The sequence below is a fragment of the Rhinolophus sinicus genome, chromosome 17 (genome assembly GCF_057876585.1).
Source record: "Rhinolophus sinicus isolate RSI-liver-muscle chromosome 17, RSI-T2T, whole genome shotgun sequence".
Lineage (NCBI taxonomy): Eukaryota > Metazoa > Chordata > Mammalia > Chiroptera > Rhinolophidae > Rhinolophus > Rhinolophus sinicus.
Genome location: NC_142517.1, coordinates 194,094,540 through 194,121,014, shown reverse-complemented (window position 1 = coordinate 194,121,014; position 26,475 = coordinate 194,094,540). Strand labels below are relative to the sequence as shown.

The 26,475-nt window shown below is 35.6% G+C and overlaps 1 protein-coding gene across 1 annotated transcript in view; it reads left to right on the top strand.

The window, feature by feature from the left end:
- The window catches only part of ABCA12 (ATP binding cassette subfamily A member 12), a 163,866-nt gene that overhangs the window by 112,672 nt on the left and 24,719 nt on the right, over positions 1-26,475 (top strand). Inside the window, exons 24-38 of the mRNA XM_019727083.3 lie at positions 4,997-5,326; positions 6,420-6,489; positions 6,578-6,712; positions 7,590-7,745; positions 8,657-8,843; positions 10,949-11,167; positions 12,362-12,558; positions 13,265-13,425; positions 15,185-15,421; positions 15,788-15,938; positions 18,194-18,446; positions 19,042-19,128; positions 19,924-20,017; positions 22,670-22,797; positions 24,787-24,874. Coding sequence (XP_019582642.3) covers positions 4,997-5,326; positions 6,420-6,489; positions 6,578-6,712; positions 7,590-7,745; positions 8,657-8,843; positions 10,949-11,167; positions 12,362-12,558; positions 13,265-13,425; positions 15,185-15,421; positions 15,788-15,938; positions 18,194-18,446; positions 19,042-19,128; positions 19,924-20,017; positions 22,670-22,797; positions 24,787-24,874 — 2,493 coding nt within the window. The remainder of the gene's footprint in view (positions 1-4,996; positions 5,327-6,419; positions 6,490-6,577; positions 6,713-7,589; positions 7,746-8,656; positions 8,844-10,948; positions 11,168-12,361; positions 12,559-13,264; positions 13,426-15,184; positions 15,422-15,787; positions 15,939-18,193; positions 18,447-19,041; positions 19,129-19,923; positions 20,018-22,669; positions 22,798-24,786; positions 24,875-26,475) is intronic.

Genomic DNA, 26,475 nt, shown 5'->3' with positions numbered 1-26,475 from the left:
GGAAAATTTTGAAGTAGAAAACCGTGATAAACACTAAGTCATTTTCTACTTCAAAATAAATACCTACTTTAAAAATATTGTTTGTGGTAGAAACACGCAGTAAATATGTGTGTATATATACACATGCACATGACATATATAATATACACATATATGTATATAATATATACTTATGAGATACACACACAGTGTATTATTTTGTGTTTGAAGATTACAGTTTCTAAGTGCGTCTGTGTATGTCACCAATTATTATGAAAGCATAATGAAGAGCCATTTCTCAATTGGATACATGAAAGGCATTTTTAATGAGGAATCAATTTCTGTTTGGTAGCTCTGTGTCTTCATTTTTCAAGCATCCACTTTCAAAATGTAGCCACCTGATCCTGGGGGTCAAAGTCATAGGATAAAGGCTCACTCAACTTGGAAGCAGAGAATCAGGCTTCGACTCTTCAGTTTCATATTCACTTGGGCCCAATCCCTTAAACTTTCTGAGTGTTATGATCAAGACTTCACTCAGCACTGTATTTCCAGAAGGTAGCTCTTTCATTGCCAGAGCAGAGGAGGCATTCGATCACACATCTTTTATCAGTTGCAAGATAATGATTTTTTTCTTCACCTTTTAAAGCCTCTGAAATGGGATGCATTTGATAGGGTGTCATAATGTATTTGGCAGTGATTTTTCTTTCTTGGTTGCATGTAAAATAATGGTACGTCTCAAAAATCAGTAGTATCCTAAATTCAAAGGAACATGGTTTATTTGTGAGATGAATGAAAGCAGGTGTGGAATGAATAGAATAGTCCCAGTGCCTCCTGCTTGGCCTCCCTTCCCTGCTCACACTTCTAAACTAACTTCCTCCCTTGTAAAGATGAAAAAGCTGAGTCCAGAAAGTGAGAGGGGACTTGTTGAAAATTATGGAGCCCGTTAATGGTAGAATTGGAGCTAGAACTCAAGTGTCTTGACTTCCAATCAATCCTTTTTCGTATCATAGCTACCTTCCCTCTCCTAATCTTATTTTAGTAGCATGGACTCATAAGGACTTTTGAAGAGGTTGAGAGATAATCTCATAGGTTACATGAGATTCAAAATCACTTTTTAATGCTATTTTTTTATATTCTGTTAAAGTCTAAAGCTACCTAATTCTCATTAAAGCTACTTCCTTCTCATTACAAATTAGATCAACAAGGTAAAAAACAAAACAAACAAAACAAACAAAACAACTTTTTTCTTCTGTAATTATTCTCCAACTGGGCAAGAAAACCAAGTTAGTTGTTATTTCAATGAAACCATTAGTTTAAAAAATTTTTTTTTTTAAATTAGTTTCAGGTGCACAAAACAATGCAATAGTTAGACATTTATCATTTACATCCCTCACACAGTGACACCCCCCCCATCCACTACCCTTCTCACATCGCACACAGCCATTACATTTCCACTGTCTCTATTCCTAATGCTGTACTCTGCTACAGATATATATATCTGTAGTTGACATTCATTATTGTTCAGCTTCAGCTTCAGGTGTACAGTGCAGTGATCAGGCATCTACATCATCCCTGAGGTGGTCTCTCTAATGAGACAAGTGTCCAACGGATACCCTACAAAATCTTTACAACATTATTGATTATATTCCCCAAACTGTCTTTCATATCCCCATGGCAATATTGTGGTTACTGACTATGCTTTCTAATCACCTCACCTTCTCCCTTTTCCCCACCTCCCCTCCCATCTAGCAACCCTCAGTTTTTCCTCTATGAAACCACTAATTTTTGACCTTGTTATGGTATCACTCCTATGAATTCCTTTAACTTGCTGAAGAAATTAGGATAAATATTAATGACAAATAAGATTACTGATGAAATTAAACCTGTAGTTTTTAAAAATATATATTTCAAAATGCCTTTCAATTGGGTTTTGTTCTGCATTCCTTGCTTTTAAAAATTAAAATATTAAAGCTTTACAAAAGCTGCTTTTTATAACACAGGAAGGGTACTTTTTCACATTATTTTCTTGATTTATGGGTTACTTTCATCTATTTGGTCTAATATAAGTCATTTATGGGGATTTCAGTACTTACATTCATTTAGCTGGAGACAAAATTTTGGAGTTGTTGTTTATCAGTTTAGACAGGTAACCTAAAATATCTGTGTGCTGCAGAGATGTTACCAAGAATGATGCAAGGATTCTTAGTCCTTTGGTGCTTCACTTTAGACTATTTGTTGTGCTTTCTTAATATACACTATCCATCCTACTAGTGAGAATTTGGAACACTCCAAGTAATGATCACAACATCCTTTATATCTTACTAAAAAACAACTTAAATGTCTATTGTTAAGAAAATTTTTTAAATTGAGGTAGAAAATGTTATTATTATTCCTTACAAATTAATGCTTGACATTGTTGTTGAATTGAATGAAGACATTGCTATCAAGTAAATATATAAATATTTGTAATTTCTTTTTTGGATAGCGTTAATGTCAATCCCTGGGTACAAGCTTCTCTTGAGTATGGCAACACATTTCTGCCAAATCTTACGGAATCTCTTTCTTCTCATTGTTTTCTGCCATAAAGTTTGTCCAGGACAGACTTTAGCCACTGTCCAGAGGGGTTTTCCTTGAGCAACAGGGTAGCAGGTATTTATGAATTGCTCTGGCAGGTTTGGAGGTTTGAGACATGTGACTGAGATTGCAACGCTGGCACCTGACATCTGTCACTTTGAGAAGGAACTAACAGCATCCAAGAAAGCATAGTATTGCTGTGGGCCATCTTCCATCAGCAAGTTTGGTCTTGTTTATTATAACAAAGTTGGCAGTGAATCTGGATAATTTATGGATGACTTACATGCTCTCATTGCTCTTACTCTTTATGCATAACAGCTGTTCTCCTCATGGCATAAAATCCAAAAGTTTAACACTGATGTTTCATGCTAGAATGTTAAGTAGTGAATATTTTTGGAAGCACCTAACTCAATTTGTTTCAATCAAAGGTGATAATCAGTCTCCAACTTTCACCAGCTCTTGGGAATAGAGATCTGATCACGAATCTAAAAAATTTCAAAATTACAGTGATCAATAGCTTTAGTCCTGGTCTTTGGATTTGTCGAATTATCTTTCAACAAGGTTATGAATAGAGGATTTTCTAAACACACACACACACACACACACACACATGTATAATGCAGCTATCAATTGTCGGGAAAGGAAAACACATGTATACTCATGAAGTCAGTTTTATTTTAAGTCCTTGGTAGTTTTCTGGATATTTTATATCCATTTTGTGAAATATATTCATTGTCCCTACTGACATACTTTGGGATGAATAATTTTTTGTGTAGGTTACATGAACTTGGGTGGTGAATATCAGCTTCGGAGTAGATATGTTTGTTCATAGCTCCTCATTTAATTCTATTCAAATAGGCAGAAACTCAATAAAAACCTCAAAATACAAATAGCATGAAAGATAAATATAAAGCTAATATATGATGATCATATTTGAATAGGTGAGTATCTCTGAATTGTTGTCATGAAATATGACACACAAACTTTCTCACATGGCTTGGGGTGCAGGGAAAGAATTTCTAAAATAAGTTGTGTGATGTCTTTTTTTCACATCAAAATGTAACTATGTTTTCAATGATAGATAAGTAGCAATTGGAGGAAACTTCCATACTGAATCTTTGCTCCATGATGTTTTTTTAACTTTGATCCCGACTTTCACTCCTATGGAAACAATAGATTGAGTCTTTACAACCAAGGCTGATAGGGTCTGGGAGGAGAGAGGCAATAGGAAGAAACAAAGGTAGGAAAGGGCAAAGATCTTTAAGAGGAAAAGTCAGAGGCTTTCTCAGTGGTGATTAGTGTAAGGCCCATAGCTTAAACTGTTGGCAGTGAGGTAGCTGTTTCCATGGTAACAACCAGAGCAGCAGAGTTATCAAAATGTGACAAGTTACAAAGGCAGAAAGTAAAATTCACTGTTTTGCTTGTAGAGCAGAAGATCCAGCCCTTTTCCTATTTTTTTCCTAGACAAGTTAGTTTAAGAAGATGGGGATTAAAAAGTTAGTGGAGCATTTGTTTTGTTCTCTTTTAATGAAGCATTGGATTCATAAGCTTAATTTTAATCATGAATTGATACCCAGGTTCCCCCAAAGTACCACATGTCACCAAATTCAAGACAACCAAGGTCCAGGGGACTTTCAGAATCCTTTGAGTTAATGTACAAACACATCACACTGGTCTGTTTTTCTACCTTGGTGAAATGCTTTGGCCTCTAGGAGTATTACTGAACTGACTTATCAAAGCATCTCAACTGAGAAAGACAAATAGATCATGTATGATACATGAGTTCATTTTGAGTGTATGAATGTCTTTTGGAAAACAAATATGATAAACCTGACCTAGACTGCCGGTGATTTTAAGGATGGAGAAAGTGTGGCAAAGGGCAGAAAGTATCCCTTTAAAGTTGCCATGTTTTAAACTTTTAGGAATCAGGTCTGTTCTAGTTCTCCCAGCAACATGAATATTGATTGCTTAGTACAAACAAAATATGTAGTTTTATTATATAAGTCCCTACGTTGAATTTGAAATAAACCATGTTTTTTTCACCAGCTGGAAATATTCATTCCACACAAATGTCAAATGCATGTTGTAAAATTCTGTGGGGATACCATAAATTCTGATGATCTACTCTAATTTGATCTGGAGACATCAGTTAGATACCAGTTATAAACTGAAATTATAAAAGAAGCTCACCATCCAAATCATTCATTATTTCATTAAATTGGGGCACTGTGGGAGCATACAGTCTAAGATGAGTTGGAATAAATGGTCATACTAATTTCACATAGCAAGCATGGACAGATACTTGACTTATGAAAATCATTAAGATGCCTAGGTCCATACTATATGTGAAGACTCTCAAGGGCATTTTGGCATGGTGCAGGAATAATTGTTAGTGGAGAAGGTATCAGTTTAAGCAGCAGCTAACACTTTTTCTTTTTTACAGTACATGAAGATGATGGGTGTGAACTCCTGCAGTCACTTTTTTGCCTGGCTTATCGAGAGTGTTGGATTCTTACTGGTGACCATTGTCATCCTCATCATTATACTCAAGTTCGGCAATATTCTTCCTAAAACAGACGGGTTCATTTTATTCCTGTATTTTTCGGACTACAGCTTCTCGGTTATTGCCATGAGCTATCTCATCAGTGTCTTTTTTAACAGCACCAACATTGCAGCTCTGATCGGAAGCCTCATCTACATCATTGCTTTTTTCCCATTTATTGTTCTGGTTACAATTGAGGATGAGTTGAGCTATGTAGTAAAAGTATTCATGGTGAGTCAACTGGTCACAACGGAATGGCCAGTGTGTGAGAAAAATGGACGCTTTTTGTTTTTAGACTCTCAAACTGAAAGTACACTTATCTAAATGTAGACGTTTAGTGATTGCAAAAGAAGCCTAACTGTCCTAATGATAGTCAGTTTTTCTACATCACTGTATACCATTGTATACAAGTACAAGACTATGAAAAGGAAACATTTTCCCTGCAGTTTCTAAAACCATAATAGGTGATGCTGTTAATAGTTCCTGAAGAAGTGGTAGTTAAATGTAATATATCACATTTTAAAGATCATCAAGAATTCTGACTTCTCTCTGGTCCAATTCCTTAAATGTCTTAAAGCCTATATTACTGGAATTATTCTCATATGTGAATAATTGTCATGGTTTTCATGACATACGATATAACTTACAGGCATAAAAATAAATGCACTGACAGCATATAATCAATTTTGAATCCTTTTCTGCGTTTTAATTCAAAAGGATTAAGTTAATTTAAGAATTTTAATGAAAGCATTAAGATTATAAAATTTGGAAAGCAGAAGTAAACCTCATCATTGACTAAGTCATGTTAAAACTTTGCTTTTGTAAAAGAAATAGAAAGTGATAAGTAACTTTCATCTAACATTGACCACTTTGGATTTAAACACAATTTAAATGTTTAATTTGTTGCAGTAGTCAGTTTTTCAATCTACATTTTAGTATATTTTCTCAGAGCACTTCTATTACCTGAAATCAACTTATGAAGTAAAAACCTCTTTTGGCCCCTAACATTTCATTTGATTTTAGTGTTAACATTGCATTACTTTGTAATTACCTATTTTATACAGTACGGAGAAACATTTAATAAGTTCAGCTATATATTTTGGGTTTCTGAAAAACCTTTTCCAAGTTACAATTTTCTTGCTTTTGTTTGTTGCTGTTCCCTCTCCTCTTCTTTCAGTTGTAGCGTCTTGGTAAGGGACCCTTGTATTTTTTTTTAAATATGATTTTATCTACATGTGTCCAAACCTTTAAGTATATTAAGATCCATCTGAGTAAAATGTGTGAAATCTACAAGAATGGTCACTCCCGTTTGTTCTCTTCGCAGAGCCTGCTGTCGCCAACAGCATTTAGTTATGCAAGTCAATACATTGCGCGATACGAGGAGCAGGGCGTTGGTAGGCTCACTTTCTTTAAAATCGGGTTTTATCTTTGACAACTGCAGTCCATCTCACACAAGAATAAACGCATGTGTTCATTTTTTAGGTCTTCAGTGGGAAAATATGTACAGTTCTCCTGTTCAGGATGACACCACCTCATTTGGCTGGCTGTGCTGTCTAATTCTAGCTGATTCTTTCATTTATTTCCTTATTGCTTGGTACGTCAGGAATGTTTTCCCAGGTATGAACATGCTTCCTACAGACGCACGCTTTTTATGGTTTTCACCATTATAAGCTGGCTAATGTATGTTTTCTAATATTTGATTTACCGTATATAATCGCCAAAGAGAAATACTTAAATCTCAAAACTAACCCAACAATTTTCCAGGATGAGCTAATACACTAGTGAGTTCCTTCTCTGATGTTTCTATAAAGGATGGAGTGAATTAAGAAAGCATGGAATCCAATCTTGCCAAATGGGATTATAAGGCAAAAACCAAATCTTCTGATTCTAAAGAGAATTTACCAAATTCTAATGGAAAATAACTACCTGTGTTCCCCATCCTATGTCTCAAGTGGTCATGATTTCTAACATGCTAGGGAGTTTTTCAACTAAGACATTAATATTTGTACATTTTTTTCTGATGCTGTAAGTGAATAAAAGAGTACTATTCTATGCATATGAAATTTCTATAAAAGACAAATCTGTAGAGACAGAAATAAGATCCCTGATTGCCTGGGAGTTGGGATGGGAGCAGGGCTTATCTAGAAATGGGCATGAGAGAACTTTTTAAAGTTATAGAAAATATTCTAATATGTGGATTGTGGTGATGCCTGCACAACTTTATGAATTTACTAAAAATCATCTTAACTCTATACTCACAATGAGTAAATTTGATGGTACAGAATTATACCCCAATGAAGCTGTTTAAAAAGGAAAAAATAAAAGAAAAACTATCTTTTTTACTTTACTTTGAAAACCAAGACCATTGTTTAGTTTTATATAATATCAAAAAGAAAAGAAAGAAAGAAGAGAAACTACTGTCTGAAACTAGCTTCTGATGCTTAATGTTAACAATCAAATAATAGTTATTTTTCCTAATGCATTTTTATTACAGGTACATATGGCATGGCAGCCCCGTGGTATTTTCCAATCCTTCCTTCCTATTGGAAGGAGCGATTTGGATGCGCAGAGGTGAAGCACGAGAAAAGCAACGGCCTTATGTTTACTAATATCATGATGCAAAACACCAATCCATCTGCCAATAAAACAAGTAGGTCAACAACATGCATTATTATGAGAAAAGTGATATAAATTTTACATGACTAGTGATTTTAATTGTTTTTCTAAATGGCAACAGTATCCTTTTGGTTATGGATGAATATGTCTGCACATATATGTTTGGACTCTTACGGAGATTAAATTGTGGCTTTTTCTGGGCTATTAGCTCAGTTGGTTAGCATATGGGGCTAATTAGGCCAAGATTACAGATCCCTTTGTGGTCAAGTTAGACTCGCATGGAGAAAAATTTTTTCCTTCGCCACAGTATACACCCCTACCTTTAGCCATTTGTCACTAGTCATAAGGAGTAACCAAGTAACAAATATGGCATAACCCATAATTTGGCATAACCCATCATTGACACTGGACAAACAGTTTTAAAACTTATGTCTCACTGACATTGGGTGAATAATGTCATCTTTATAAAGGGAGGATGACCCATATAAGTGGTATTTTTGTCATGTCTGAAGGAGATGTAGAGATTAATTAATGAACTGGATTCTATAAACCACAGATCTGAGCTAGCCCTGCTACTATAAAATCACACCTTATAGTTGTTTTTTTCATAAGTTGATATCATTCTGTCCAGTTAGAGAACTAAGCCTTAGGCTTGTTTTTTTTATACTTGAGATCTGTTCAATAATACTGAATTCATTATAATGATACCAGATTCTGGAACTACTCTTTCTGACAGAGAAGGGTCATATAAACCTTAAAGAATGTAATTCCACATTCTCATTTATTCTTTAACCACATGAGAAGGAAGCTGAAGGCTATAATAGATCATTTGTTTCTAGAATTAATTTTTACTTAGAGAGCTATATTTTTATATAGAAAAAGTCTAGCCCTAGCTGCATTTTCTTTCTTTGTGAGCTTATAACTCTTCTCTTGATTTCTCTCCAGGTCCTGATGGCATGTTTCCCTCCAACATTGAGCCTGAACCTAAAGATGTCACGGTTGGGGTTGCCCTGCATGGAGTCACAAAAATCTATGGCTCAAAAATTGCTGTTGATAACCTTAATCTGAACTTTTATGAAGGGCATATTACTTCATTGCTGGGTCCCAATGGAGCCGGGAAAACTACTACGATGTATGTTACTTTTCAATACTTACTGTCTCGGAAGCATATTGCTTACTATTTCCTTGCCTCTTTCACAAAAAGTAAAGTCATTACATCTCCCAGATGGACTAAGATGGCTCACGTTGCATACTATGGGATGGAGTCTAAATCAGAGATCAATCCCAAAACGTGAGCGCTAAGGCCAGATCAGGCCCACCAGTTAAGTTTATTTATTCTATCTAGTCTTGGTCCACTAAGTACTTCTTAAAAATTTTAATTCAGTACCAATATTTTAAAATAGGGAAGTTTTCTAATAAAAAACATATTCTTGGTATCTCTTAGATAAAAGGACATTTGACAACATTGAGTCTACAGGTTGGGACAACTGGCTGGGACTTATTAGTGATACTTCTCTTAAAGGGGGCGTCTGCTTTCTGGTTTATCCCTAGTCCCCACAATCCATACTACCTCACATGCCCAGTGTGTTGGACTTATTTGCATGTCTGTCTTGGCTCATGTACAACCTTGAGTTTACACACTCTGGTATAAACACACTCAGCCCCAGCTGCTCCCTCACAGGGAATCCTTGCTTTGATTCATAAAGAAACAAAAGAATGACCAGCTATCAGATAAAAAAAGATAGGAGCACTACATGGTCTGTTTTTTTCTCACTCTTCACTGAACTAGCATTTTCCTGTGTTCTAATGGAAAAGAGATTCAAATATTTTTAAAGTGGCATTCTTTTGATTGATTGATTGATTCACTTCTAATGCTCCACATAGCTTAGCTGGGAGTTGCTGTTGGCACTCTAGCCCTTATTGGAAAATAATGTCAGTTGCTGGATATCCTGCCTGTTTACTGTCATCATGAATAAACTCAATGACTGCCAAAACACATTCAAATTAAACTTTTTTGTAAATAAAAAGGGGCAAAGAAAGGTCATGAAATGGGTGAACATGGAGCCCCTCTGATTTACATGACCTGTTTAAATTCAGAGTTGGCTTTCCAGTGTGATGCTATGCTTAAAAGGCAAGATTTCTACCAGGCAATAAGAGGCTATGAAGAAAAGAGATAGAGAAAGCTTTTGAAGAGGTTGCAATTTTAGCTGAGATAGTCCCTATTTTATTTTTCTGAATATAAGCCTTTACTATAGAGAATGAAATGTTATTTATATTTCAGTGTATTTTTATGGGAAGAATTGCATATTATATTAATTCCCTGTTTAATCTGTAATTGTCATTGAAACTCTGTTAAGTGCAAGGCACTAGTTAGGTACTGAGACAGTATCTTAAGAAAATAGATCTTTTCCTGACTTCATGGAGTTTACATTTTAGTGAAGAAAATGGATATTAAATAATTGCCCCATTTATTAGCCATCTGAAAGATGACAAGGAATTAGCTACGTGAGAATATTCTGGTCACAATGTGGAGAAAGGGACTGGAGATGGCCAACGAGCATGTAGGAAGTCAAGAGAAAAGCCTACAGCAGCAGTACGGAAGTAGTGATGGCGGCTTACGCGGTGGCACTGGGAAAATGGAAAGATGTGGGCAGAGTTATGAGACTAAGATAGGAGAAGGATACAAAAACAACTGGATTTGAGGCCAGTAACCACTGTATGGATTTACCATATGGGGAAGGGGTGACATGAGGACACGAGCTTGAGTGCAAAGATCATGGGTTCAGTTTTAAACAGGTTGAGTTCAAGGACCTTGTAAGACATTTCATGGAGAAGCGACGTTGCCTGCTGGATGTATAAAGCAAGCCTGGAACTGAGTGGTGAGATCTGGGCTAGGGATGTAAATTTGAGACTTAACAATCTATGGAAACTATCTGATCATGTGGAAGTACATGGGTTTGCTGAAGGAGACAGTGCACTGACAGTGAAAAAGCCTTTCTGTCATTATTGCCACCACCACCATCTTCATTTTGTAGTGTTTCTGTAACACTCTAAATTATTAAAAGCTTAAAAGTAATTTTTGTTTTTTAATCCCATTTAATACCATTTTATTTCATGATCTTGCCTGAGGAGATAGACTGTTAACATTTTTTTTCCTCTAACAACTGAGATATATTTGGTCCTGAAATCTAGCTTAAATGCGTGGTTTAACCTACTTTATGATTTCTTTATTTCCAGCTCCATGTTGACTGGACTCTTTGGGGCTTCAGCCGGTACCATCTTTGTTTATGGAAAAGATATCAAAACAGACTTGCACACTGTACGGAAGAACATGGGGGTCTGCATGCAACACGACGTTTTGTTTAGTTACCTCACTACCAAGGAACACCTTCTCTTATATGGCTCCATCAAAGTTCCTCACTGGACTAAAAAGCAGCTGCATGAGGAAGTAAAAAGGTCAGTTATGACACGAATGAGAATATGCATTGGTAACGCCTCTCAACGACAAGTCAAGCTATGCCAATAATACCAATAGGAAATATTTTCTCACAAACCAATTGATTTGTAGTTTTTCTACTTTTCTGATATTGAATACATTTAATATCATTATGCTCAGCAGCCAGTTATATAGGAATTGTTTAATTCTCTTCAACTCTGGCTCCTATATTGCCCCAAATCCTTTGTTTCTAATCTCCTTGATTACTGTATGGGTTCAAGCCTCCTACCTGGACTTCGAGGTTTTACTCTCCTGTATACACTCTACTCTTCAAAAAGCAGCCAGGTGACCTTTTTAAACTGCAGATCAGCCCATGCCATCCCTGGGATCGAAACCCTCTATCGGCTTCTCACCACACTCTGTGTGAAATTCAGGAATGTCCTTATCCAAGTCTATGAGGCCCTACCTGACCTGCCCCCAATCTCACGCCTGATTCATTTCCTTCTCCTCGCCCCCATTCACTCTGCTCTAGGCACACTTGCCCAGTTGTACATTTGATTACGTTAGGCCTGCTCCAGCCTCAGAGCTTCTCACTTATTGCTCCCTCTACTTAGAGCAGCCTTTCCCAAATAACCATTTGACTTACTCCTCCACTTTCTTGATCTCTGAAGACATGTCACATTCTCTGAGAAAACCACCAGATATAAAATAGATGCCTAAATAGAATGCCCAAGTACTACGCATCTCATATACCCTGCTTTATTTTTTTTTACATTTATCACCACTTGGCATATTATAAACTTAGAGAATATATTTATTAACTGAATTTTTTCTATAGACCTCCTTATATACACACTCATAGTGGAAATAATCTCTATGGATAGAAACATTATCTGTTCACTCCTTTTCACCTAGCACCTAAAATACAGTCTGGCACTAAAAGGTCAGATACTCTAAAATATTTGTCAAATGAATGAATAAAATAATGAGCCATATATTCCTTTGTGTTGTTTCCTGAGCATTAATTTCATACCTCCAATTACATGACAAATAATAGAAAATTATGACATGAATTTTTAGTAGTTTATTGCACTTTGCTGAGCACATAATGGTTTCTTAGTGAGTATCTATCATTTAGGGTACTTATTATATTTTTCCAATATTCACTTGTTCTATCTGTAAAGAAAATAACCACTATACCTTATTTTTTGAAGGACTTTAAAAGATACTGGACTATATAGCCATCGTCATAAAAGAGTTGGAACGTTGTCAGGAGGAATGAAGAGGAAGCTATCCATATCCATAGCTCTCATTGGTGGATCAAGGGTGGTCATTTTGGATGAACCATCCACTGGAGTTGACCCATGTTCTCGCCGAAGTATATGGGATGTTATATCCAAGAACAAAACTGGTACGAGTACCTTCTTATAACTTCTTTACCCCACAGTCATAATTTTGCCTTCTGGGATACACACAGACTGAAGTCTTTCTGTTCACAATCTCCATGAAAGGTCTCAGATAGGCTCTTCCTTTTCTCAAGTCTTCTTTTCTCCCAGCTAAATTTCTGGGTCAATTAGTTAATATCAATATAGTGCCCACTGTGAACTGAGTGCTTACCTGGCCTTTTTGAGAGCATGTAAATCCAATAGCAGTTCCACATTCTGCCTAGAGGAGCTTAGAATCTAATTAGAGAAACCAAACATACACAAATGAAGATAAACTGAAAACAGACTAAATAAGTGCTAACGGGATGTAAAGCAAAGAGCAATCAGAGTGGAGTAGATTAATCAGAGAGGAATATTCAAAAATCTTTAAAAATTACTGCTTCTTCATAGTGATGAAAGGAAGAGGGGAGGAAGAGATGGGGGGGGGGAGAGAGAGAGAGAGAGAGAGAGAGAGAGAGAGAGAGAGAGAGAGAGAGAGAGACCCAAATATTTAGGAACACTCCTTCTAAAATTTTTCTTTGACCTTTTGGAAGCTCCTCTGGTCAGATTTTCTGTTAGCTCATAAAATGTGAGTCTTCTCATAAATCACAAGATTTGCTTGTGCTAACTTGTGTATCTTGGGAACTGTATTTTCCTTTTTCATTCTTGGTTGTTCGCCTCTGTATTTTCAAGCCAGAACAATCATTCTGTCCACGCACCACTTGGACGAAGCTGAAGTGCTGAGCGACCGCATTGCCTTCTTGGAGCAGGGTGGGTTGCGCTGCTGTGGCTCACCATTTTACCTCAAGGAAGCATTCGGGGATGGCTATCACCTCACACTCACCAAGAAAAAGGTTTGTAGGGGAGAAAATATACCGTATTATGGGGTCATAAGTTAATTTTGTGTGAAACGGAGGCAGGATCTCTCTAACTTTATTTGTTGCTAAAATTCACTACCAATATGCTAGCTTCGTGTTTCTCAAACATGAGCGAGCATGAGAACTCCTGGAGGTCTTGGTCAACCAGACTTCTAGCCCCACCCCAAGAGGCTCTGATTCCATACGTCTGGGATGGGGCTTCAGAATTTACCACATTTCTAACAAGGTCCCAGGTGATGCTGATGCTACTAGTCTGGGGTCACACATTAAGAACCAATGTGTGAGGTAAAAAGTGATTTAGAGCCTCAGGTTACTGATGGAGGACCAGCCTTTTAGGTTCTGTAGCATTTCTGCCTGTAAGGCTAAAAAGTTAGATTTTCTGCTTTATCAAACAGTTTGGGGAATATAATCAATAATGTTGTAAAGATTTTGTAGGGTGTCAGATGGGCACTTGTCTTATTAGGGAGACCACTTCATGGACGGTGTAGATGCCTGACCACTGCAGTGTACACCTGAAGCTGAAGCTGAATAATAATGAATGTCAACTATAATTTAATATATATAATCACGGAATGTGGAGTACAGCATAGGGAATAGAGTCAATGGAATTGTAACAGCTATATACGATGTCAGAGGGGTAATAAATTGGGGGAGGGCAGTTATCACTCTGTGAGGGGTGTAAATGTCTAATTATTACATTGTTTTGTACACCTGACACTAATTTTTTTAAAAAAAAGAAGCAAATGAAGAAAAAATACCTTCACATATTCATTTTCTGATCAGTATTCCTCACATGGCAATGTGAAGACTACCTCAGACATACCAATGGTGGTTTTCTTTTACATCTTTTAAGAATGCTGACTAAGCATCTTTGTACCACCTAAAACAGAATATGATTTACCAAACTGTGCAAGGTGTCCATGCTGTTAGTCATATGACCACTGTCATTTCATTTTGACCACCATCATTTATTTTCTGTCTAATCATCCTGATGTAATTTCCAAAATAAAAAAAGTAGTGTATTGTTGTAGTCATTAATACAGTCAAAAAGTTTTGTATTAAGTGTGTATTATGCCTTATCATATATCCAAGACACTGTCCTAGGAATTGGGGATACTGCAGTAAATTGATGATATTAAAATCTCTGTCTTCATGAAGTTTATATTCTGATGGAGAGTGGGGAATTCAGATGACCCAATTAATAAGTATATTATTCAGTGCATTAGCAGATGATAAATGCTATGGGTAGAAATAAAGTAGAGGAAGGAAAATAGGGAATGCTGAGCGGTGCCATTTTAAGTAGGGTAGGAAGAGGGGTGGTGGTTTTTGAGAAAGTGACAGTGGATCCAAGAGTTGGAGCCAGGGAGAGAATGAGCCATGTCACTATCTCGGGGCAAAGAAACACTTGCAAAGGCCCTGGGGGGCTGTGCCTGAGCCCGAAGCACTCTAACACAGAGAAGAGACTGCGGTTGCTGGAGTAGAGCAAGCAACAGGGAGGATAGTGGACAAGGAGGTTGGAGAAGGGACTGGGAGAGGTGGGAGAATGGAGCCAGTAGAATAATGATTTGCAGACAACTATAGAGACCCCAAGTGGGACAGGTAACAACTGGAGGAGTTATTTGTGGTCTGACTCAGGTCTGGGGTGGCCTAAAAGACCTCACCACCCTCTGATTAGGGCCCTTGGACACTACAGTCTATAGACAAGGGAGTGTTTAACCTCTGATTTTGTCCCTAGAGTCCAAATCTAAATGCAAGTGCAATATGTGACACAATGGCTGTGACGTCAATGATCAAGTCACACCTCCCTGAAGCCTACCTCAAGGAGGACATCGGGGGAGAGCTTGTTTATGTGCTTCCTCCATTTGGCACCAAAGTCTCAGGCGCCTATCTGTCACTCCTAAGAGCACTGGACAATGGCATGGGTGACCTCAACATCGGGTGCTATGGCATTTCAGATACCACCGTGGAAGAGGTACACCTGGACATTTCCTTTCTTCTTAAAGCTGTAACTTACTGTTCTCTTAGAATAAATATGTATACTTGTTTTTAAAGAAAAGAGTATTTTTATATAAACAATTTACAAATTAGAAAATCTTAAAAGTATCTTAATATTATTCATTTGTAAAACCAACTTCTGAGAACAAACATGTTGCTCCAAATAGAGAGCAACTATTTTTTACGTATAAAAATAATCACTTAAAATTCTTCTCAAAAATAGTCACTTAAACTCACACGTCTCAAGAAATATGATAAAAAAGTCAAAATCAAAATTGAGCCTAGAAACTAGAAAAGATATGCATGTTTTATGTTAATGAAGCATTCTTACTTTTCTTTCTAGGTTTTTCTGAACTTGACTAAAGAGTCACACAAAACTAGTGATATGACTCTTGAGCACTTAACACAAAAGAAGATTGGAAATTCCAGTACCAATGGCATCTCAACTCCTGATGATTTATCTGTGAGCAGCAGCAATTTCACAGACAGAGATGGTATAAATCTAATCACATATTTTGCTTAATTCCAATTACAGGACAGATTTTGATTTTTTAAAATTCAACTTTAAATTTTCTTCCTAAATTCAAAAAGACTAAAACAATAAGCTTTCCTTTTTTAATATATAAAATATTCATTAAGCCAAGTCGAGTTCTCTATTTCAAAAATATTTTGAAGAATGTGAAAGAACCTCCTTGTTAGGGCAGTAATAAGTATTCCCCTACCTACTAGAAGTTATTTTTGAGATGTCATTTACTATAATCTCAGATTTGTGTTCAACAAGTTAAAATCCTTCTTGTGATTGTTGCTGTCCAACAGTGGAAAGAGTTACCTTGTAAGATAGTTCACTCACTGTTACTGGGCATGTACAAGTGGAGGTAATAATCATCAAAAAGAAAAAGTCTAAAAAAAATGGTCATCACTCTTTACGGGACCTGATTGGAAGGCATGTCTAACCTTCCACCTCTCTGAATAATTCAGGTGCTGAGAAAATTTAGGCTCTGAGAAAATGCTTTTGGAGGATGGTCTCTGAATTGATGGAGTTGCACCTGATGAATATGAACCTATTATAATAGATTCCCCCCATAATTCTTCACACAATATATGTTTGAAAAATCATGTTTCTTGACATGACTTTGAGGAATCTGGCTCTTTTAAAAATAACTTTTATCCTATTCTTTTTCTGACAGTTAATTTATTCCTTTGGAAACACTGTTTACTTAAGGGAGCATGTAGTAAAATGATATTTAAATTATGGAGTAGTCATACTCCATATGACTACTTAAATTGAGAAAAATCTCTAGGAACAGAACTTTTAATTAAACTTTAGTCTGGCTCTAAAACTCAGAAAACGTCATCTCTGATGTTTATATAATACTGGAACTTGGAGTCTCATTTGTTCTCTGCCATATTCCTCATTTATCATCTTTTGGAGAATATAATTGTTGAGTTCATGGAATTGAGGACTTTGATTAGAATGTGGTCATTTGCTTCAGGAAGTAAACGTTATGTATTTGCTTCTGCATTTGTCTCATAATTTGAAACTATTCTTTAGTCAAAATGTACCCCTCAGTTGACATTATCTTTTAGAATGCACATTTGCTCTGTTTGATACACCTGTAAGTCATCCACATGTAATTTCTCAAGAAACAGAAAAGCATACTAATTAACTTAAAATATTCAGCTCCTTCTACAATTCCCCTTTGCAGAGATATGAGTTTGCATTTAAACTTGTTCACTCTGTTTAATTGGAGTTCATTTTAAATTAAGCAGCTTTGTATTTTTCCTTATCAGCTAAATGAAGATTGTGATTTTTGTGCTGCATAATTTGTGGTGAAGAATTAAAACTATCCACAGAGTTGACGAATATCACACCTTATCACATGTAAAGGAATGTTTGGCGGCAGGCCTTAGGGGGAGAAATATTATATTTGAACCCATTTTTTAGAGGGGCCTGCTGAAATTATCAGTTGTAAGAGCATTATTGAGGAAGCAACAGTTTATGGCCTCCACAGCTGCTCTTACTCTTAGAAGCTATGACATTTTTCTCAGCACCTGAAGAGCATTTGAGAAGGGAGAAGCGGAGACATTTCCCCCAATATGTTCTTTTTTGTGACCGTAGTAGTAAAAATAGGGTTTTGAAATGCCACATAATTTCTATGGAGAATGTAACGAATAAATGCACTAGAATTATACTTTGGAGGAGAGCATTTTCCTTTTCCCACGTTAAGATGAATTCATTAGAATGAGAAGCACATAGAATGAGAACCAGTTAGAATTATAACCATTAAGTTACCCACCGTAGAAATGTGTTCTTAGACTAGGTTGCTGTTTTGGTTTCCATTGTTCTTATTTGAATTCAATCTGTTGGTAGAAGCTATCTCTTCAATATTAGTAATACATACTGAGACTGAGACAGAGACTGGAGATTGGGGACAATATTCATTTATAAAATTATAAATATCTAATTTTGCCTTGTACAATTACTGTGTATATGACTAATAATATTTTGTGTATAGTGATTTATCATTTTCAAAGCACTTTTACATACAGCGCTATGAGATAGAGACGCTCAGGCCCAAAGCTGATAAATAAAGCGCTGAACCTAAAATCCCAGTCTTTAAAATGTAAGCTCTCCCCAGCACATCACATTATACCATCTATCCATAGTTTATAGTTTTTGAAGTTACTTTATTATTTGATTGACCAGGACTTTCCGGAACCATATCAAATCTCTCTTTTTCTTAATCAGACAAAATCCTGACAAGAGGAGAGAGACTGGAAGGTTTTGGACTGTTCCTGAAGAAGATAATGGCTATACTCATTAAGAGGTTCCACCACACCCGCAGGAACTGGAAAGGTTTCATTGCTCAGGTTATCCTCCCCATCATCTTCGTAACGACTGCCATGGGCCTTGGCACACTGAGAAATTCCAGAAACAGTTATCCAGAGGTCCAGATCTCCCCATCTCTTTATGGTACCTCTGAACAGACAGCCTTCTATGCGTAAGTTTCTCTTCTTTAACCTAAGATGACATTCCCACAGTGCTTCCGAGGTGTGGTTTTACCTGAATGAATACCATGGAATGCTGAAGAATAAGAACTTAGGAGCCACAGTACTTAATTCTGCCAAAGGAATGGACAGTTTGATTTATTGTGACATGACACTTCTATCGCCAACAAATAACTTTTTGTTGTCTGTCTAAAAATAAAGTTATAGTAGATCTTTATTTTTAATGACTAGACTTTAATCAAGAAAGCCAGGTTAGGTATGGCTTCCAAATCGATTGTAATATGTAGCAAATAACTTTTTATTAGTCTCACTAATATTGAAAAATAATGTCAGAATTCTGTATAATATAATTTTATATACTAAATGCACGTGTCAATCAAGAAAATAACAAGGCAGCCAAATAGAGATTGTGTGCTTATTTTTGTGTGACACTTTTTTTCCCTCCTGAAACTAAGTCTTTCTTAAATTTTTAAGAAAACAGTCCTATAGAAAGCATATTTCATTTCTTCAAGTTATTCGTGAGCATGAGTTTCCTATGGGAGACTCATGGAGGAATCATGAATTTGTTTCTGTTCTTTAATGTTACAGGAATTCTAACCCAAGCACAAACGCACTGGTCTCAGCAATGTGGGCCTTCCCTGGCATCGACAACCTGTGTTTGAACACCAGTGACCTGTAAGTGGATCTTGTTCTTTTTCTTTTTTTCAACATTCCACTCTGTGTGTATGTGTGTGATGGTGTGTGGATGAGTGGGTGTATTGTATTTGGCTGGAGGAAGGCAGTGTCCTAATAGAAATCTGTGTTTAACAGGTTTTATCTATCTCCTTTAGTTCATTTCCTGGCTACACTTTGCTGTCATAATAAACACTGGATGCTTTATAACTTGTAAAGTTCTTTTGTGTACATATTCTTATTTAACAATCACAACAATCCTGTGAATTATTAATCCCATTTATAAGATAAAGAAAGTGAGGCTCATAGAGACTAAGATTCTTATATAAAGAAACTTAGGTAGGAAGTTGGATAGCTAAAGCTGAGACCCAAGTCTTGACTCCAGTCCCCAGGCTTTTACACGATGTAGTGTTGCTTATTCAAACTTCCAAGATAGTGCATAGCACATGTAAACTTGACATTAGTGCATCATTTTGCTAACGTATCCCCTTCCTGTTTGAGAAGAGAATGAAAAGAGCAAAGAGAAAAAAGGAGTCAATGAGCCCCATCCTGCCGTGTTAAGATAGTTCAATGAGTTTTGATCTTAACACTGTTTAATCCCTTAGTGCTATCCCTCAACTCCCCATAAAATGTCAGATCATTTGAAAACGGTAGTGCAATGTATATTCAAGTTGTGAGAAAGCAGTAAATTGTACCTGGGACTATAACAGGAATTTAATACAAAATAGTCACTTCTATGATCATACATAAACATGAGAATGCACACCGACCTCATGTCAATATAATTTTTACTTGCAGAAGGTGTTTAAAGAAAAACAGTCTGGGAAAATGGAATACCAGTGGAGAACGTATCACTAATTTTGGTGTTTGCTCCTGCTCAGAAAATGTCCAGGTAAGATGGAATTCACTTTTGGTTAAATAGAAAAAAGAAAGGAATAAATATCAAAACTTGAAAGATCTATCTAGGTTACCAAAGATTCAGTATAATTTCATTTAATGGAAGCTAGTGGACCTGGGCAGCTCAAAAATATTGGCTTTGAACTTCAGGTCGCTGTTGTAAATCCATCTCAGGACAAATTTCCAAAGGTAGGTAATTCTACGACGGTCTTTGTAGAAACTAACTGAAGATGAATTTTTTGTTTCAGTTCAGTTTTACCCAGAAAGCTCTATGTTTCATTCAGCAAAATGCCACCATAACTGTCATATTTGAAAACAGTGACAGTGAGACTGCCACTGTCGTGATCATTTGAGAAGTCAGTAATGTGTATGAGTCCAGAGCAGAACTCCAGATGTCTCTAAGCAACACATCAGGATGCAAGAAAAATCTATGTTCTGAAAGTAACAAAAAAGATTGTCCACTTATCCCTTTCCCTGTCTGTATTCTATACACACTTAGTTTTCTAGGCCTCTCAAGAAAGCTTTTAAGAAAATCAAATTCAGTGGAGAAATTAAAGGTAGTTGAAGATAAGAGGTCACTATTAGTTTCTGAGAGTCATTATATTGTTGACTTACTTCTCCATGGGGAGGAATCTAGCAATATTTTCTTCCAAATGTCACGTGATTGTACCCTACATTGTCTTGAGACAATATTTTAGAATGAAAATGTTTTCAATAATGCAACCTATTTTTTTGTGTTTTCATGAAAGACAGTTACTAACAATAATTGGGATGCAATGGTTATCTTTTAGAATCCTTTATTTAAATATTAGTCTTACCCAGTACTGAAAGAGTTTTCTAATTCCTCATCTAATCTAGTTAATTTGTGAAATCCTTTACATATTTTGTTCAACTTAGAGTAAAAGCCAACTAATTTAGTATTTAAAATTGGAATCTGGACACATTTTTTAATTAAAAAACCTAATAGATTAAAAATTTTCAACTTAATACTCTGCTGGTGAGAATCTAAATTTGTGTAAACAGTTTTTAAAAGTGATAGTATGTACTAATGCTGAAGATATACATGCCATACGGGACCTACAATTTCATTCCTATTATATACACATGAGAAATGTGAATATGTTCACCAAGAGACATATACTAAAATATTTATAACAATACAATTCATAATAACCACTCAAGTTCCCACCAACAGTAGAGTGGATAAATTGAATGTAATATATTTCCACAATGAAATTCTATATACAGCAAAACAAGAATGATTGATCTGTAACTAGACACATCATGTTGGAAGATTCTCACCAACAAATGATGAGTAAAAAAAAGCCAAATACAAGAGAATACATATAATATGATTTCATTTATACAAAATACAAAAACAGGCAAAATTATCCTGTGTCAGTTACTTTGGGGGTGGTCGTGATTAGCAGGGAATATGAGAGGGCTTCCAGGGTACTACTAGCATTGCTCTGTTTCCTGATCTGGTTTCTGGTTACAGAGGTTCAGTTTGTCAAAATTCATCAAGCAGTGAACTTATATGTGCTTTTCTGTATGTATAATATAATTCAACAAAAAATTAAAGCTAAAAGATTATATTACATATATATATAGAAGGGTATCTTTCTATTTGTGAAACCAGTGGCATTCTGGAATGTGATCTTCAAGTTGATACAACTTGATGTAAGGTGAAATTCAGCATTCGTTTCTTAAAGCAACTTGCCACTTTATGCTTTTGGTACACACGTGTGGTCTTAGGCTCAGGCTCTGAGACATCATGTGAAAGGTGGAAGGAAAAACTGGAAAAAATGCAAGGCTTTTCCCAAAGTAAACTTCATGGAGGTGAAGCATGAGAACCTTCCGTGAAAAGTAAGTGGTCAGGAAGTGCAGAAAGGAATGAGGATAAAAATAAGGGGTTAAAACTAAGTTCTGAGATTGGTTAATAATAATATACCAATGCATTTAATTTGACAAGTGTACGATGGTAACATAAGACACTAACGATAGGGGAAACTGGGCAAAAGTTATCCAGGGGCTCTCTGTATTATCTTTGCAATATATATACATGCAACTTTGCAACATATATATATATATATATACTTTTATTTTAGAATAAATTTAGATTTATGTATATAAAGATTAGAATTAGATTTATATAAAATTAAATTTAGATTTAGATATACGTAAAATTGAACTCTGACACCTAGGTTTGGGACCTTAAAATTAATAGAAAACAAATTTTTCATCCGCTGCTGTCAGTCCCTGAGAACTTAAGTCTGTTACTGTGATCTTTTCAATTTGGGGGCAAACATTTGTTTCTTCCCTGTGAATTATTGAGACTATTTTGAGTCATCTTAGTGTTAAATGTTTTTCTCCAAACATATCAAGCTTGTTAGTACAGTAAAAGAAAACTAACACATAGTTAACTTGTGTTCTTTTTTGACTCCAAGTGAGCCCTAAACACATATATCTGCTCTCTCTATATAATAACTATTTGTTCTAATTTCTTGGCATAGGCAAGATGCCTTCCTTTTCAAAGCTCTTTAATGTCAGAGGACAGATGTCACTTTCCACCAATTGTGAAAACAGACCAATCATGAAACTGAAGCTCCTTAACACAAAGAACTTACCGTTTAACTTTATTTTTCAGGAATGTCCTAAGTTTAACTATTCGCCACCTCATAGAAGAACTTATTCTTCCCAAGTAATTTATAACCTGACTGGGCACCGCTTAGAAAATTATCTTATATCAACTGCGAATGAGTTTATGCAAAAAAGGTAAAAATACTCTGTTTATAACATTTAATTTAGCATATCTTGCTTTCTAATTTAATGGTAACTGCCTTCTAGACTTGAAACAATAGCTGTACATTTCTATCACTTATTTACATTGTTAAACTCTCTGTTTTATCTAAACAGCCTTATGCACTAAAAGTTAGGTACGGGTGCTAAATGAAGATTCATTTTGAGCAAATCGAAAAGCATTGATTTGTTCAGGCCTCAAAAATGTGTTGTGAAATTTGTATGTTTTTTTTTTTTTTCTGGAAGCAAAAGAGAAGTTATTGACTGGATTATGCCAACTTGGAGAATTTTAAGGCGTTGCTTTTGGTGACAAGTAGCCTTAGTTCCAATATAAATATCTCAAAACTTAGAGTACGATGTGCTGTCTGCATGTGGATAAAATGTGTTCATGTGTAGTAAGGCCGCTTAGGCATATGCCATGGCTGTATGGTTGGTAGGCTTCATTTGCAACGTGGAGGGACCTGGAGGCCACTATGTTTGGTGAAATAAGCCAGACACAGAAAGACAAGTACTGCAAGATTTCACTTATATGTGGAATCTAAAATAGTCAAACTCATAGATGTAGCACGTAGAATGGTCCTTGCTGGGGTCTGGGGCAGGGGGGACATGGAGAGATGTTGGTCAAGGCATACAAAGTTTCAGTTACACAACATGAGTGTATTCTGGAGACCTAATTGACAGCAATGTGACTATAGTTAACCATACTGTCTTGTATACTTGAAAGTTGCTGAGAGGGTAGGTCTTAAGAGTTCTCAGCACATACACATACACACACAAACACAAAGAAAATGATTACTATGTGAGGCGATTGACATGTTAATCAGCTTGATTGTGGTGATTATTTCACAATGTATACATATATCAAAAGGTCAACTTGTACACCTTAAATATATACAATTTTTATTTGTCAATTATACCTCAATAAAGCCGGGATGGGGGGAAGTTTGTAGGCTTGCAGTAAGCTACTATTTTCTCCTTTATTCCATCTCTTCCCTCTTTTATTTCTCAATGTACATAAAGGATGAATGTTGCCTATAAAATACAAACCACAGAAGAGCAAAAAGAAAATATCATCTCTCTACCCAATATGCTATACATCCAATATTTACTGTATATAGTAACCAGTATATATAACCAACATTTACTATATATACTTTTACAATTTTTTGTCAGAAATATATGTAAATGTTTTCAATAAAATGTGACTTATTAAAAATAAACTGTTCTAAAGCCTGATTAAAAAAAAGTGAACAATATACTATAGTGTACTTTGCATGTCAAAAATATAGCTCTATGAAATCCCATTTACAATAATAGTCACAGGAAGATTAAACTAGTGTGACCGCATAATTATTTATTTAACCCAACCCTAATCTAGTACATTTAAACTAACTTATCCTTTAAATTACTACTTGGCTTTTTTAAATCCACTTTTTATTTTTAAGAGACCATGACCTGACAGGTAGTCATATAGATACAACTCACCTTCAAACATTCAGGAAGAGAGTAAGTATAGCACCAGGGATCAATCTAAGGGAAAAAGTTTGGAGAATTGAGGAAATGGAGCCACTTGAAAATAGATAAGAACTGATGTTATATCATTTTAGTATCAAATTACCTAAAAGAAGTAATTAAATTAAGCACACAAATCTTAAGATTTTTGAGACGGTGCAGATTCAGTTAAGTTAGAGAAATTGGTTAGATTATATGTCACTTATTTTCGGAATGATTACTCCACATTTGCTATCACTTAGAACTTTTTACCTCTAGTTATAATGTAAATTTTAGACTAAAATATGATAAAATAAATTGATAAAAACAGAATATATTTCAGGCAGTATTTATTTCATACGGTCAATGTGTTCTTAACGGTAAGAAAAAATTGAGCTTTTAGTTAAACATTTTAGATCTATTTATGACTATTTTCTCCACTAAAGCAAATATAAATTTTATTATTCTATATAGATATGGAGGTTGGAGTTTTGGGTTGCCTTTGACTGACGACCTGCGTTTTGATGTAACAGAAGTTCCTGCCAATAGAACACTTGCCAAGGTAAATTATATACTTTCTTCTGGGACGTCACATACATGAGAATGTGAACTTGAAGTGTTCAAGCATTTTCATGAGGTAAAAACAAAACATGGGGACCATCAATTTGAAAAGCAGTTTGGTATAATACATACCCCAAAGCACAGTAATTCCAGTCCTCTGTATTTCACCCAGGGAAATGTGTACGCATAAGTACCACAATTCATATATAAGAATGTACATGATAGTATTTCTCATATTAGCCAAAAATACAACCCAAAATGCCCATATACAGTAGGATAAATAAGTAAATTGTTATATTTTCATTCAATAGACCTTTCAGCAATGGAAATGAATGAACTCAGTTCTATATAACACACCAACTAATTTTCCCAAACATTATTAATAAAAAACAACAAAAAAAGATGAAAAGGAACATATAACTATAATTGCCTTTACTGTAAACTTTAAGAGTAGGCAAAACTCAACCATATTGTTTAGGGAAGAGAGTATCATCATTTGAAAGGACACAGAAGGTCAGGGAGAAGATGACCTGGATGCTGGAAATTTCTGTTCTCAATCTGAGCGATGGTTCAATGGATGTACTACTCCCTTCATAATTTTTTGTTAAACTGTACATTGTCTTATGCATATATTCTTAATATATGTTTAGCCTTGTTTCTTTAAGAACATGGAAACTTAACAGAACTTGATGGAGATAAAAAATTCAGTTGGCTTATTTCCCCTTCTAGATCATATCTATGTTTTGAACCAAGCTAGAGTCACAGAATCACACACATATGATTAGCCATATGATCAATGGTAGTCTTAGAAATTTTAAATTGCCCTTCACATATTTCTTATTTGGTAGTAAGAGACATACTCAGACGTGGGGGAAGTGGAGACCTAATACTCATTTAGTTATCAATATTCATTATAAACCAAGCACTAGTATCACCTATTACACGAACTAGCTAATTTCATCCTCACCACATCCCTGTGAGATAGACATTGAGCTGATTTTCACAAAGTTATAGAGAAAGTATATAGTACTGCTGAAATTTGAATGTCACCTCCTTTTGTTTCTTTCGTCTCTCCCCACAGAGTAAATATTCTTGCATAAACAAAGGAGTTCTAATATTAAATAATTTCTCTCTAAATCAGATTTGTAATTAAATTATCAACTGGGTTTCTTGAAGTGAGGCCCATCAGTATTTTAAATCCCTCTGTTTTTGACGTAGAAGGTTAAAATAAATCACTTCTGTCTGGGTTATAACTAGGAATAAAATGTTAGTGGGGGGAATTACAAGGTTATCAATCTTGTTGCTAAGGATACAATGCTTGCATTTGTATTCTGTTCTTATTACAGCCTGATATATACGCCATTTGTTGTTATTATTATTGTGAGATAGGATGCCGTAGTTCCAGTTCAAGAATCACTATAGAACAGCCTCAGAGATGGAGATAATAATAATTTCTCCAGTTGATTTAAAGCTTTGCCTATAGAGAAGATCAGGATAACTAATAACTTGGTGCTATCACACAGGAAAAAAAAAACACTATTTTCCCAATCTCTGCCCATCTCTAAGTTGTAAACTTAGAGGTCTGAGGTCAGCACTCTGGGG